This window comes from Mauremys reevesii, linkage group 2, assembly GCF_016161935.1.
Source record: "Mauremys reevesii isolate NIE-2019 linkage group 2, ASM1616193v1, whole genome shotgun sequence".
Lineage (NCBI taxonomy): Eukaryota > Metazoa > Chordata > Testudines > Geoemydidae > Mauremys > Mauremys reevesii.
In genome coordinates this window covers 91,895,943-91,911,964 of record NC_052624.1, presented here as the reverse complement: position 1 = coordinate 91,911,964, position 16,022 = coordinate 91,895,943, and the positions used below count along the sequence as shown (strand labels likewise).

The 16,022-nt window shown below is 41.6% G+C and overlaps 1 protein-coding gene across 2 annotated transcripts in view; it reads left to right on the top strand.

The window, feature by feature from the left end:
- Positions 1 to 10,962: 10,962 nt before the first annotated feature.
- Positions 10,963 to 16,022, top strand: part of AMPH (amphiphysin) — a 212,523-nt gene continuing 207,463 nt past the window's right edge. For both annotated transcript variants that reach the window (XM_039524651.1, XM_039524650.1), the window contains exon 1: positions 10,963 to 11,092. In XM_039524651.1, the coding sequence (XP_039380585.1) occupies positions 10,994 to 11,092 (99 nt within the window). In that variant the 5' untranslated portion in view covers positions 10,963 to 10,993. The remainder of the gene's footprint in view (positions 11,093 to 16,022) is intronic.

Here is a 16,022-nt window from a genome sequence, read left to right as displayed (position 1 = left end):
GTATCTGCTTACACCTTTGGCTTCTTTGAAATGGAATTGATCCTATGGAATTGATCACACTATGATAAGGCGTCACCCCGAGGCCTCTGATCTGGGTGGTGATTTTCACCCAAAGTGATTGCCATCTAATGTTTTGCAGTATGTTTTGAAATAGAGGTTTCGAACATGTTCTCAAGCAAACTGTATAGATCTTTTAAATCTAGGTTCATTTCCTTTGTTCCCATATATTATGCAACATGGTGTCATTTAGATCAGAATTTTATCGTAATTTAAAAAAAGGAAGTTGTTTATTTGCTGCAACTTGGTCTTAAATTCCATAAGGCTTAGTAGTGTTCAGTGACGTGAATTGCTAGCCTGCTACCACTTGAGACCATGCATGTGTTATAGATTTGCACATACTGTACATTTTGCAAGTAATTTTAAATCCATGCATAGATCTCCAGTCACAATGTTCTCTAAGCCCAAAGCTTCTTTCACTTTCATTTCATTCAGGAACCACCCTTTTCATGTTGCAGAACTATAAATGTGCTAATTTTGATTCAGTACGAAATGCCCTGTAGTGGGTGATGCCCACTGAGTCCCCACCAGACCACAATTTGGGTTGCTTCCTTTCTCTGACACAAGAGTCCTTCCCCTGTTGTGGGTGCATAAGATCTCTCCAAAAAGAAGTTCCTTTCCCCTTCTCTAAGGGCAGGGAGGAACAAAGTAAAGAAAGTGGGGGAAAAAGTGCTTAACCTCTTGGCCAGTATCTCTGTCACCCCTCTTGGTCCCAGATTGTCTGTAGGCTTTTTATTGTCCTAATCAGGGTTAAAGTCCTTCCTTAAACAACACCTCTCTTCCCCCCCCCCCTTTTTTTGGGCGGGGGGCTAACATTTGATCTGTACCTGATAAAGGCAGACTCGGGCGGCTGGGGCAGCAACTGTCTCCCTCTTCCTTGATCTCTCTCCCTGCAATCACCTGTCTCTGAGGCACAGCAGTCTTCCCCAGTTACTGTCCCTTCCTGTGGCAGGCTTTCACTTTTTAAGCTTCCTCCCTCCAGACAGAACAAGCCTTGCAGGTGTATCTAGTTAGTGCTGGCTGAACCCAGAAGAGCTCATTACCTTCTTCCCTAATAAGATGAGGGGTGCCCCCTCACATGCACAGTGCTGGTTTTTCATCTTTTTTTTTTTCTGAAAAACTTTTTAAATCATAGGATGTCTAAAACATGTTAATGTCTAAAACTGGTTTTCAACCTGTGGTCCGCAGAACCCTCGGGGTCCGCAGACTATGTCTAAGATTTCCAAAGGGTTCTGTAGCTCTATTCTAAATTTTTCAGGGATCTGCAAATGAAAAAAAAAAGGTTGAAAACCACTGGTCTAAAATACTCAGCAACTCAGGTGCTTTTCTTTTAAAGATCAGGTTTGGGCTGAGAAGTAGCTGTAAAAAGTTACATAACATTTCAGCAGAGACTAGAAAAATATTTATTGAAGCTCTGGTGAAATTTGATGAGCTGTCAATTTATCAACGTCCCTGCAGTTCCCACTTCAGGCCAAGGTAAGCTAACTTATAAAGGTATATCAGAATGATCCACTGCAACAATTCCAATCTAGTCCTTTATCATTCAACATTGACCAAGGCCGGGTGCTTCAGAGGAAAGTGTCAGACCTTGTAATGCACCTAATTTTGCAGCACTGCATTGTGGGTGGATAGGGATGGCTCAGCCTGTTTTACTCAAGTGGGCTGTCCAGGGAAATGTATTTCAGTAATGATCAGGCTTCAGTTAATTTTCTCAGTCTTCCTGTTTTATTTTGAGAAACACGCATTTGGGATATCAGTGGTTTAAAGGCTTGTTCATCCTGTCAGTTGCATGCAGGCAATTCTCAGTGAAGTCCGTGATTGGACTCTAGGATGAAATCTTGGTCCCAGTGAAGTAAATGGGAGTTTTGCTATTTACTTCAAGATTTCACCCTAAGACTTCAAAGTCACTGTAAAATGACAGCCTGGGGTTCATATCTATTGTTAGTTCACTGACTCCATATCAGATGTTCTTTTAATAAATAAAGAGGTTTCGGTACTTGCCAGCCCTGTACTGTACAGGTCAAGCTGGGGTCTTTCCTTCCCCATGTCATCGCTAAAGGTAAAGGCTTGATGCTGTGCAGTGCCCAATGCTCTTCATCTTATTACACCTTCAGTGGTATCTACAGTCCTGTTGTCCTCAGTGTAGTACACAGGTGTAGCTGTTTAGAACTTAGTAAGCATTCTGTTCCTACACAAGGAGCTGCAGAATGCAGCTCACCCACCTATTTTGGCTACAGTGCTAACAGAAGTAAAAGGCAATTACTTTATATCACTGAAGTCAGCAGCTATGACTCTTCTTATTTACTGCCCTTGTACATATTTAATGTTCAGTTTTTAGTCACTTTTCAGAGCAGATTTATACTTCTAAAGTACAAATATGATAATCCCTTCAGGGCCATTTTGACGTACACCCTGGTCATATTTGAAATAAATGTTATCATGGATGCTCATTGCAAATTACCCTAATTTACAAATTTGTCAAACAAATGAAGGCAGACAACAGCTAAGCAAGGCAGGTTTTGTAATAATAAATATGTATTAGTAATATGATACCTCACTGCAATGTTGCCTGTTAAACTTTGGCTGATGTTGATATTTTGTGAAGATTATATGGCATGGCCTACTGAGTTTCCACTGAACAAAGTTGATTATTCTCCACCTTGCACTGCAGGATATTCCACTAAGCTCTTTGGGACTATCTTTTTGTTTTGTGTGTATGTACAGTGCCTCGCACAATGGGGTTCTGGTCCATGACTAGGCCTCCTAGGTGCTACCGCAATACAGATGATACTTTAATTTATTTAATTAGATGAAAGGTTTCATTTGGATTTCCAGTTTTTCACAATATGTTGCTTACCTGCAGATATTGCTAAATTCACCATTTCAGCACCTAATTTGTTCAGTTGTGTGATTTGTGTAATGCCTGAAAGGAATAGGGCTAATGTGTATGTATATTTTTATTTAATTTCACCCATTTATTAGGGCACCTGTTTCCAAGGTTCCCACATTCTCACCAATCACCACAAAAGTATAAAATAGAAATCACTCAGTCGTGCAGCTCAAATTCCCATTTTCTTTGTCTTGTCAGGCTATGATGGAAACTGAAACATTCCCTTCCTCTGTCCCCAAAAGTTAATTGCCCCACCTATGAAAGGGATTGATTCCCAGATGGATAGCTGGGATGAAGCAAAGTGGGGAGTGGGATTGGAAAAAAGTAAAGGATAGTGTCAGTGGAAATATATAGGCCTTGCAGCCTACCCTAAAGGTAGGCCAAGAGAAATTCTATCAGATCATCTTGAGGCAAAACTGCTTGGCCTTTAGCCAAAATCCCTGTCCCATCATGGTCCTGAAAGCCACCCCAAACAATCAAGGAAAGCAGGATATGGCCCAATTTTAATCACTTACACTAGTGTAAATGAAATCAGAATCAGGTTACTATGGTGAGAGCCTTGATTATGAAGATATTTTTATATAATAATATTAAAACCCAAATTTATCCGCAGAATCTTAGCGCTAATCAGAACATATTGGATTACATGAAATTTTGTCAAAATACAGCATTTTGTCAAAGCCAGAATGTTTTGCAGAGACTTACCGGTTTCAACAGAGCTTTTGCTAGGAAGATGCTTTATGTACTAAGCTCTCTGGTCACATCTGACCAATGAGTGTGAGCCACTATTTTGACACACAATCTATTTTGCAGAAGTGTTTGAAGGATTGGAACAAAACCAAACTTTGAAATCCTGAGAGCTGTTGAGAAACATAATTGTTGTCTTCCAGACAGCTCTACCAAAGAGTTTTACGTACAAGTTCTTAAACTTCTCTGATTTCTTTTACAATAGACATATATATGCAACAAGACAATACAGCATCTTTTTTTTTTCATTGTACAAGCCAGAAGCACATTCATATGTTGTGGTATTGTGTGCACTCTCTGCATTGTATTGAAATGAATTGTTTTAATATAAGCATTCTGGTAAGCTTTAAGTATGTATAGCCAGACATTCCCCCATTGCTCTGGGTTGTATTTATACCCAGATCCTGTGCTCAGACATTCTGTGTCTCATTCTCTGGATTTCATAGTCCCAGGAATTTGCTTGTGTGAGTGCAGTATCTCATGTGGCCCTTTATCGCATTCCAGTTTGCATGTCCAGTACTATCACATCCAGAAAAATTAGAAAATAGTATCCAAGTGAAGCCTGTCTTTATCCCAGTTTCATCTTTCTTTAATATTAATGTACTTTGGTTTCCCTTTCTATAGTATCCAAGTGCTCAACCCGGTTATATTGATCTGTACAGCAGTGTCTGTAGAGGACTTCATAGTGGATTCTCCTCTTCACCTTTCCCTGATTCTTGGAATCGCTGCTTTCTGTTTTTGATTTATTTTGTCTCCTGCTGCTATTTCTTTGTTTTCTCTTTATATGGGAAAGGCTTTGGCAATTAAGCACGTCTTTTTCAATGTGCTTTGGAGAGTATCAGATTTAGGTTAGTCTTCTCCTGGTAGCTTGTTCCATAGCCAGTTTCTGTAAAGTACCATTTTATGCTGTTAATTTAACACTTTAGCACTTCCACCTTCCAAGATGAATGATCCCAGCTGGGGGTAGTTGCTCCAGTACAGCTAACATTCCAATAGGGAGAACCCCAAAGTAATGAGATTTCAGCAAAACAAGCCATGCTTCACAGAATAACTCACAAGCCATATAGGGGGCCGTTTTCTGAAGTGCTCTTCATTAATAGGGACATGCACCATATAATTTTAAACTTTTTAAACAAACATAAACACTGGACATTTTATTGTCCATGACATTCCCTTCCCAAGGCAAGGAATAGAACCTGCCAATCCTGATTTTCCTCTCTCCCCCCCCCCCAATATTTTAACACTGTATATTAAATTGTGGTTACACATTGGTGAAGTGTGGAGCATCATCCTTTACAGCTGGTCCAGCTAAAGAACAACAGTTACTCCTTTAGCAGAAGGGGTGGAGGTCTGTGCTGGAAAACTGAAGGTCTGTGGTCCGAGTTCTGCTGGTGACGTATGTTGAGAGGGCCCTTATGGGTGCACAGAATGGAATTTGTTTTTTCCAGCTTTCTGTTTAAAAAGCTGGAATATTTGATTGACAGAGTGAGACAACATTTTTTTAAAAAGAAGTTTTATGTTAAAAATCCATTTTATTCTGTCCACTATGATGCAACATTCAACATAACACAGGTGTTCCGTATTTGTCATTTGTCAGATGCTTCAGTGGATTATGTCACCTATTGGCAGATTTGAAGGTAGGGAGCTATGTCCCTGTGTCATGTGACAATGGTAGAGAGGCCCAGATCCCCATAGGCATTTAGGTACCTAACTCACTGTTTTCAGTGTGACTATTCCTCACACTGAACATGGAACTTGAATGGAATAAGGAACACAGGGTTATCCCTACCCTTGTCCCTCTTTCTGTTTTACCCCACAGCTTTGGCTTGGATCCTTCCAGGGCCCTGTTCAGCATGGCTTTTCACTGAACAGTTATAAATAATGCACATATCCTCACAGCCTGTATCTACCCTAAATATGCTTTATTGAGGCAGATATTTCCTGAATGCAGGATCTAAATCAATTAATCTACTTCCAGTAGAATTTAAATTTATAAAGGGGGTAATATAACATTTGTGGAGCAAGCCATTATAATTAGAGATTTTGCCCCAACTTTTCTTATTCTTTGCATCTCTTGCTTTTTGTAACTCCCATGGACTATTGGCATGAAAGATTTTTTTTTCTTTCTTTTTTGGCACAAGATAAATTCTTAGATGCTGGGGGGGGTGTTTTGTTTTGTTTTTTGCTGTTTAAGTCAATGCTTGTTTCCTGTTGCTATAATACAAAGTTAAATTATACTGAAGACGAATCTGAAAAGTTTAAGACATCAACACATACAGAAAAATGGGATTCCTGAAATTCAGGGAATTATTGGATAGGTGATGACAATACCACCTCAATTTGGATAACAGGAAAACATGGTTTAAAGGAGTATGGAAAAATGGGGTTTTACTATACGTTTTTGTTATTTGTACTACAGCAACTCCTAAACACAGGCTGAGGGGAAAAAATATTCCAGTTTTACAGATGGGGAACTGAGGCACGGAGAGATTAAATGGCTTGCCCAACTTCACACAGCAAATAAGTGGCAAAGCCAGGAACTGAATCCAGATATCCTGATTCCCAGTCTCATTATTATTGCTTGCTTGTTTGTACTGTAGCGCCTAGGAACCCCAGTCATGGCCTCTGGTGCTAGGTGCTGTACAAACAACAAACAGATGGTCCCTGCCCCATGGAAGTTACAATCTAAGTGCCTTAGCTACAAAAAACAAATCCCCCCTCCCCTACCATCTGTCTGCATACATGACTTGAAAAATCCACTCACTCCACCAGGAAGACATGGGAAACATTCCTCAAAAGTTCAGACAGCAGTAGAGTTTAAAATTACCAGATTCTAGTCTGTTTCAGTGCTGCTTCCTGTAGCATTCTGGACACCAATTAAATGGACCAGAATCTGGTCAGTTTCTGTCTGAGCAATTGACGAGGAACATAGTCACATAGGTTAAGAAAATACTTTCTGCACTGCTATCTCCCACTACATCCAGCAGCCTCTGCTGCTGATTGTTTCTGACCAGTTCAGTGATGGAGCAGCAAGAGCCTGTAATGTGCCAGACTTTGGGTAATTTCACATAGCTTGGAATAGTTGCTAACAGTAGAGGCGTGTTGGAATGAATGGAAAGGTTGGAATGACTGGCAGGATCCTACTCTTGGTTAACCTATGGTCCAAGGAGGATTTATTCCATTAGCTGATGTGAGAAGAATACAGTAGAATCTCAGAGTTACAAACACCAGAATTATGAACCGACCGGTCAACCACACACCTCATGTGGAACCGGAAGTATTCAATCAGGCAACAGCAGAGACCAAAAAAAGCAAATACAGTACAGTATTGGGTTAAACATAAACTACTAAAAAGATTTGGCAAGGTAAGGAAAATGTTTCTATGCTTGTTTCATTTAAATTAAGCAGTATTTTTCTTCTGCAAAGCTGTATTAAGCCAATGTTCAGTTGAAAACTTTTAAAAGAACAACCATAACGTTTTATTCAGAGTTGCGAACAACCTCCATTCCCGAGGTGTTCGTAACTCTGATGTTCTACTGTATTATCTGTCCTTGTGTACGCTGACTGCGAAGCCTGCTCAACATCAGCTCAATTGACTCGAAGGCTCCAATGGCGTTTAAACATGACATACATTTTCAAATGTGGACAAGTCTTCTAAGGTGGGAAGGGGCCATGAGGTTGGGTGGGAACAAGAGGCAGCGTTGCCATATTTGATAGCAGGCACAGAGAAAGGAGAGCAAGTTGTGGGAGGCAAGAAGAGAAAAAGAATGAAGCTCCCTTTCTTTCCTATCTGCCTAGAGGCAGAGGGATAGCTTTAACTTCAGCAAAGGTTGATTTGAATGATGGGTATGAAGAGTTGATATCAGGAGCCACACAGCGGAAGCCCTTTGCAGTGCACAGTGGGAAGTTTTATTGATTGCACAAAATTCAGAAACTAGGCTACATGTTCTTGAGTGTCATCTGATGACCATTATCTATTAACCACACAGCAATCTCCTCACAACGGGGAAGTGCCACTGCACCAGGTTCCAGAGACTGTGCTCTACTGAAAAGTGCAATTCCCCTTCTTCCTAGCAGTTGACAGTAGGAAAGGCTGCTTTTGGGCAGGTGTTTGTTCATTAATAACATATTTATTATGCCGCAAACTTGTCTCTGCCCCAATTCTGACTTGCATTTGAATTAATATAACCTGCCAGATTCTCCTATTATTTTTAATGCACCTCTCTTGCCAAGAATAAATTTCTGACGTGTTCACTGAAATACTGCAATGATAAGATGTGCCCTGCCTACCAGAACACTCCCTAGTGTTTTGTAGTGGTGAACTCCTGCTACATACAAAGGCGAAACAATGAGTAGCATGCTCAGGAGTTTGCTAACAGACAGATGGGCCCCGTACTCATACATATTTAGCACTGGTGTCCAATAGCAATGCACAGACAGAGAATCATAGCATATCAGGGTTGGAAGGGACCTCAGGAGGTCATCCATCTAGTCCAACCCCCTGCTCAAAGCAGGACCAACCCCCAAGTACATCAGAGAAATAAATGAACCTCTCTATTTTTTCCACTCAGTGTTACTTCTGCCAAAGTAATGGGTTTGCCAAATGGAAAAGGACTAGGTCAGAAGGGAATGGAATTTTATTTGCATGTTTGTGAGACAAAGTAACATAAAATGTTATTTTCAAATATAGTCGCTAGCTTTTAGTGTACATCTCTAAGTAACAGTAACCCTGCGTGTGCTTGGTTTCCAATCCTCATTTTAGTCCTCCAACCATTGTAGCTGATGCTCTCTGCCTCCCTGACCACTGTGGCCAGTCCATCTCTCTGCTTTGTTCCACTCTGCCTCCATGATGATTCCCCCTCTGCCTCCTTCCGGGTGTAATCCCAGCAGACTTGCTTTCCCATGCAGGTTTCTAGCCTGAGGTTTAAGGTGAGATTTAGTAGCAGAGAGGCACATCCGGTGGGCAGAGCAATCTGGAAACCAAGGGCTCTAAATTAGTGCAAAAGGCATGTTGTTAGAACCTGTTAGTGAACTTGTGTTAACTAACAAATTCTAAGATGGTTGAGGTAAAGCCTGTGTGGAGATTAGGGTTCAACTCAACCACTTTAGCACATGCTGAAGTCCACTCAGACTATTCAAAAGCGTTAGCCATTTGTCTTTATTGGCTATTAAACTATTAAGCTCTTCAGGGCACAGACAGTGTATTTGTACAATGCCTGATACAATGGGATTCTGTTCTCTGTAATATAATAATAATAATGATGTCATCTACATTTTGTTCAGTTCCAGTATTGTGGTTTGTGGGATCCTGTGTTGGGGAGAAGGTGGCTGTAAAAATGTCTGCACAGATATTTTGTCGAGCCTGCTCATGTGAATTCAGGCTATTTTGCCACACTTTAGCCAAAGCCATTACGGTATTGTGTATGCTTTTTTCCAAAGCATTCATATATTAGCAGACAGTCTCTGCATTTTAAAAACACAATGAATCGATGATCCAAGTTTCACTCATTTATCAGATTTGTTTCTGTAAAGCAAAGATTCTGCTAACCTCCAGCGTCCTCCATGTTTTGTGGGGAGGCCAAATTTCCAGTGCAGTACAATTACAATCATCCCAGCTCTGTAGATGGAAGAAACATTTTGGCTGCTGAAAGCAAATAAACATACCACCAATAGTTCTTAGTTTCTAGATTTTTTGATCAGTTGTGGTATTTTAAGTGAAATTTTAAGCTTGTTATACTGTGAGGAAAAGCATTTAGTCTATACCAGCAACACAAACCAACCTTGGATATTTTTTTAACAAGATCAAATGAAAGATTTTTTTTCCCCATTAAAACTAGATGTTTTAGGTAGGAAATGTATAAATGTTACATAATGTCCCCGAGTTGGAATTTGGTCTAGGTTTGCAGAGCTAACACATTTTAGCTGTGTCTAAAACAATACATTTTTGCTCACATTTCCCACCATTGTTACCACCTGTTCAGCTACATAAGTGGTAGCAACACCATAAAAAGGGGGCCAGGTGACTGGCTGCACTTTAAATCCTACATCATGTAATCCTGTTCAGTCCAAGGCTGCATGAAATGGAGTTTGGAATGCCAGCAGCCTCAAGTGCTCCATCCTTACACACTAATTGTTGCCACCATTGCTACTACACGATGGTGGAAAATATTAGCAACAACTTCCAGGTGTATAAAGGCTGATTTCTGGCAAACAGGGAACTAATCCGTGAGTTGACTTCACACAGGAGACCAGGGCAGAAAAAGGTTGCCACTTAAGCTGAACAGAGAGAGACAAAATTGGGGACCTGGTGGAGTGATCTTTCTTTGGATGAGTGACTGTGAGCCAGGAAATGTGTGTGTGGTGTCATTCTAGTCTATATAGGTTTTTACACCACGTTAGTATTGAACACCTTCCAGAACGGCATTAAGCAATATGACTAATATCTGTTGTGTGTTTTCTCTTATCCTCTCCCCAAGGGAGAAGTGTATGCAGTAGTTTGTCTTGTGGGGATTTAAAAAAAAATTATATCTACATATACATAAACACACACCCTGCTATAAGTTTATTAGAGAAGGCGAGGTCAAAGAAATGCACCTTGCACTTGGAGCAGGAGGTGATGAGGTGTGTGATGGTGCCCAAGTATAGAGGATGAGGCCCTGTTCTAGCAGTTGAAACTGGTTCTGTAGTAGGCAAGCCATTCACAGTCTTTGTTTAATCCTGAGCTGATGGTGTCAAATTTGCAGATGAACCGAAGCTCAGCAGTTTCTCTTTGGAGTCTGGTCCTGAAGTTTTTTTGCTGCAGGATGGCCACCTTAAGATCTGCTATAGTGTGGCCAGGGAGGTTGAAGTGTTCTCCTACAGGTTTTTGTATATTGCCATTCCTAATATCTGATTTGTGTCCATTTATCCTTTTCTGTAGAGACTGTCCAGTTTGGCCGATGTACATAGCAGTGGGGCATTGCTGGCATATGATGGCGTATATTACATTGGTGGACGTGCAGGTGAATGAACCAGTGATGGTGTGGCTGATCTGGTTAGGTCCTGTGATGGTGTAGCTGGTGTAGATATGTGGGCAGAGTTGGCATCAGGGTTCGTTGCATAGATTGGTTCCTGAGCTAGAGTTACTATGGTGCGGTGTGCAGTTACTGGTGAGAATATGCTTCAGGTTGGCCAGAAGAAGGTGGTAAGAAAGAAATTATAGGCCTTGTCCATGTAGAAAAGTTTTACTGTTTGAAACATGCTCTTGCAATTTTTTTCCACAAGTGACAGCCTCTGCCTGGGGCTGGAGCCTGTCTCACCATGAGACAAAAAACTCTGGAAGGTGGAGAGAGGAACCTGCTGCAGCCCTCCTACCCCGCCAGGCCTGGGAGCAGGGTGAAGAGCCCAGGAGGAGTAGAGGTGAGGCTGGGGGGCTGAACTGAGGGGGGTTGGAGCAGCTTGAGGGCACTGAACCAATGGAGATGGAGTCTGGGGGGGCTGAACTGATTGTGGGGCAGGGGCTGGAATGATGAGGAATGGGGACAGGAGTGATTTGGAGATTGGGGACAGAATTAGTTGCTGGACAGGGGGAGGGAAGATGGGGTTGAGAACTCCTGGAGTGGGGCCAAAATTACCTGACCCAAAACTTTTGGGAGAATGGGCAGCACTAATTGTTACGCACAGTGGGGATGGGCAGGGGAGTTCAAAAACCAAAAGACAGACCAAAAAGCCCACAACATAATCTTTTTTTTTTCAATTGTGACTGGGGGGGTCAATCTCATGATTGGGGGGGCTGATGTATGTTTTTTGAGTTGGCAATACTGTATAATTCTCCTTTATACTGGTTTAACTGCACCCACAATTGGAAATGCACTGGTATAACTAGTTCAGTAGAAATGCCCCAGCCCACAAGGGTGTGCTAGTAAACTGTGTGTAGACCAGGCTGTTGTGCATTTGCTTTGTGCCAGCAATCAGATGCTGCCTCGAACATGATTAACTTTAAGATTTAAACAAGCTCTTATGCAGCTCTTTTAGACCTTCATAAAAGCACAGAACTTGCTTCGCTCACTAACGTGAAGACTCCACCCTACGATTCATTTTCATGTTTAAAAACAAATGAAGTTATGGTGACCTGGAGAAATGCGTGATGAATGGCTTGCCTGGCATGTGAGCTGCCCTCTGTGCTTGCCAACTGTTATGTAGTGTAAGAAGCCACCAGTGATTACAGAGGAGTTAAAGGTCTTGTCTACACTAGGAAATTTCACAGAAAATCCCTGCTGGTGTTAGCACCTCTGCAGCTGCACGAGTGTACTAGCACTGCTGCATCCAAAGTTTCAATACTTTTCACACCACATCAATGAAGCCATAAAGCCACCGGAAGCCATGAGAGCTTTGAATACAGTATATGGAAATTTTTCCCCAGATTTCCCGGGCATAGACACAGCTCTAGGCTATAATCCACCAAACACTGACTTCAGTGGGACCATTCATGTGTTTAAAGGTAAGAGTGTTTGCAGTATGGGTGCCACAGAAATTTGTGCTGAAATCCTGGCTTCACTGAAATCACTGAGAGTTTTGCCACTGACTTCAGGGAGGCCAGGATTTCACTCCAGGTGAGACCCTTGATAGTTGGAAGACTAGTATAAAATCCACTGGATTTTAGTTTTCCTTTTGAGCGGCTGTGATTGTCTCTAACTGCCTATATTCATTCAGTGCACAAAGTTACTTTAATAGCTCTGCAGTGTGGTCATTTATAGCATTCACTGCAAACATTTTATGAATTTCTTCTATCATTCTAGGAAATAGTAAACCCATTGTTGTTAAACTAAGATCTACTTCCAAATCATATTTAAAAAAACCCAACAGAGATACACGGGATTTTAGATACTCTTTATATCAAGAGTTTATAACCCCAGGTGCTGTAATGCCCTTTAAATTGGGTAGATATTTGTTTTTAAATGGTCCCATGTGCTTAATTTCAGTGTTACATAGTTATACTAATACTGTGGATTTAGAAAGGCAAATCTAGTGGTGTTACAAAATGAGTTTAGGTAAAGGAAATAATCTAAAGTAACTAGTTCCTTTCTTGGATACATTTTCATAGTTTCTCTCTCTTCCCTCCTCCCCCATTAAAGACATTTGTTTATTTACTGATTTTGCAGATAATTAGCTATTATCCTCAGTACCTTTCCTAGCTGATCTACCTACTAGACTATATGTAATCTTCCACTTTGTGACACCTTACCATTCCTAGAGTAGCAGGACAGGAATGGTTTTGCAGTAAATGCAGATCTGCCACACTTCCTGTGTGACCTTGGGCAAATCTGTGACCATCTATTAAATGGGGGAAAAAATACTTCCTTTTTCTGTCTGGTCTGCACTGAATATAAACTCCTTGGAACAAGAACTGTCTTTTACTAGGTCTAGCACAGTAGAGTACTGATCTAAATTGCGAGCATATAGGTACTACTATTATGGAAAGGATTATTCCAACCAGTGGGCTGGGAAGAGAGCTTGTGTTTATAATACATTGACAACATTTGTTAAGCATGCTGAATGTACAAAAGACAACTACAAAACTAATCTAGGTTGGATCTGAAAGTCAGAGTGGTATTTACTGCATTTTATTTTACCAACATAAATGTTATAGTGCAGTGTTTCCCAAACTTGGGATGCCGCTTGTGCAGGGAAATCTGCTGGAGGGCCGGGATGGTTTGTTTACCTGCCCCATCCACAGGTTCAGCCAATCGCGGCTCGCAGCGGCCACGGTTAGCTGCTCCAGCCCAATGGGAGCTGCTGGAAGCGGCGCGGGCCAAGGGACGTACTGGCTGGACTTGTAACAGCTGAGAGAATGAAAAAAGCTGCGGAACAGAGGACAGGTAGGGCTGCCAGAGAGACCACAAAGAGGTGACTCCTTCAGCAATGGTAAGACGCCGCCTAGGAAGTGGGAGAATTAGAATATGAGTCTGGGAAAAGCCTACAGGAGAAGCAAGGGATTGGGAGGAACTGGTTCATACAGGGGTCCTTGGGCTGGAACCCAGAGGAGGGGTGGGCCTGGTTTTTCCTACAGGAGAGGGGACAGTAAAGACTTCAGAAGAAAGAGGTCATGGGACTGTCAAACCTTTGCTGGGGTCACCGTTCTCAGAAGGTAGAAAACCAGGCACAGAACTGAATGATTGTTGGCGGGAAACTGAGTCAGACTTGCTGCAACCCACACATGGCTGTGAGACGACAGCAGCTAGGCAAGGCAGCGCTGGACATTGCTGTTCAGCTCTGAAAAGTGACTGGAAAAATGATACTTTCTTATTCAATAGATCTGCCCCCTGTGTGCTTTTGCTCATATCTGCTTATTTTTTAGACAAAAATAAGGTTTTTTGTCTGCTTTTACCACACTGATGGATACAGCATAAAAATGTAGACAGATAAACCTGCAGAGCAAGTGCTGCTAAGAGAGTGAGCTAGATTTGTGTGCATCAGCAACAGAATTGTTGACTCAATTCCCAACACTACACCTGTGCAAACCCACAGATGGGAGTGGTGTTGCACAGGTGTCACCGAGGGAACAATTTCAAGACAATGAAGTAGCCTGGGTGTCATTGAGTGGGAAAACTTGGCGACCAGGTCTTTTTCCACTGGGGAGATGTGCAAATAGAAAGATCTCAGCTTGTTTCTAAGATGGCTGATTGATTTTGCAGAGTTTGTGGTGGTACCAGAGTGGCATCAGACATTGTAACAAGCCTGCAATTAAACACAAAAAGCTTTAGGCTTGTCTACACATAAAATTTGTATCACTATAACAGCCTTCTAGTGTGGATGCAGTTATAGTAAAATAAAGGCACTTTTAAAAATAGCTTATTCTCACATGGGAAGGGGAATAAACTACACAGGTATTAGGCACCTTTATATTGGTTTAATTGCATACATATTAAGGGTTGTACTCGTATAACTATTTCAGTAAAACTCCCACACTCCTGACATAATTACATCAGTACATATCTGCGTGTAGTGCAGGCTTCAGTTGTTGTTATTCAGTGATGCAATACAAGGAAACTCCATTTGGGGTTTCTGGCAACAGAGAACTGCTGCAAGATTCTAATAATGGGATACAGTGTCACCAAAACTCTTCAATGAGATTTTAGTTATGTTCTTATTTTGTTGTAAATGCCATTTTGCTAGTAGTGTGGTTGAGCTTGAATGTTGCTGACAGAAGTAATTCTCTCTGTTTGTTTTGTTAGTTAGTTGGCAGTGGGAATTCTAAGTGAAACAATCTCTTTCCTATCCTAACAATAACTGCAGACTGAGGCAGCTTCTGAAAATAACATGCAGTGTTTCACTGGAGGGATTTCCAGGAGCTTTGCATTCCAATACATTATTTCGTACCACAAGCAACTCTGAGAACTTGCTGAAATGTAACACTTTTCAATGTCTCCTACAACAAGAGTTTTATTGTTTTTAAAACGTCTATAATGCAATATAAGGCCACACTTTCTATAAAGGACACACTCACCAATAGTTTATAAAGAATTAATAAACAATCAATAGATATTTTAATAAATGGTTATTCAGTTGCTATAGAGTCCAACAGGTCAATAGGTGGCTGGAAACCATCCATACCACCATTTGCTAATGTAGCTATAATAATTTAGAACAGAGGGTCTCGCCAGCAGTAGTCTGTGAGCTCCATTCAGGTGGTCTGTAGACAGTTCCCTCTAAGGTGTGCTCCTGGTTGGCCGCACACGAGAGAATGAAGGGCCACCCACCTAATTAATGGAGCCATGTAGGCATGGCTCCACTAATTAGGTGCCTGGACAAGATGCATAGGTGAGGTGAGGTGGTGGCCTTGGGGGGAATAGGGGGTAGATGGGAGGGGGCAGTGGGGTGAGAAGAGGGGGTGGGAGGAATTTGGAACATGCAGGGCTGCAGTGGCCAGAGAAATAGGTGACTTTCTCCAGTTCCAGGGCTGTGGCTGCCGGGGAGAGACTGCCTTCCTTCCCAGCTTCAGCTCTGTGGCTGCTGTGGTGAGGGTGAGACCCTCCCCGTTCCTAACCCAGCTCAGGGGCTGCCGCAGCGATTCAGAAAGGGCACATCCATTGCATTAGAAAGGTAAGACTATGGATATTAAAATAGGAGTTGTGTGCTTTTATTTGTAGAACAAAAAAAGTTAATTATTAAGGTGGGTTTTTTTTATATAGTGCTTTTATCCAAAGCGCTTCACAATAGTTAGCTAACAATAACAACATTTGGAAAGCTCATTAAGTGGTCCACTGAGGCCCTCAGCAATTTTCAAGTGGTCCATGGAAAAAAAAAGTTTTAGAACCACTGGTTTAGAACACCATTCAGTCAGAATATC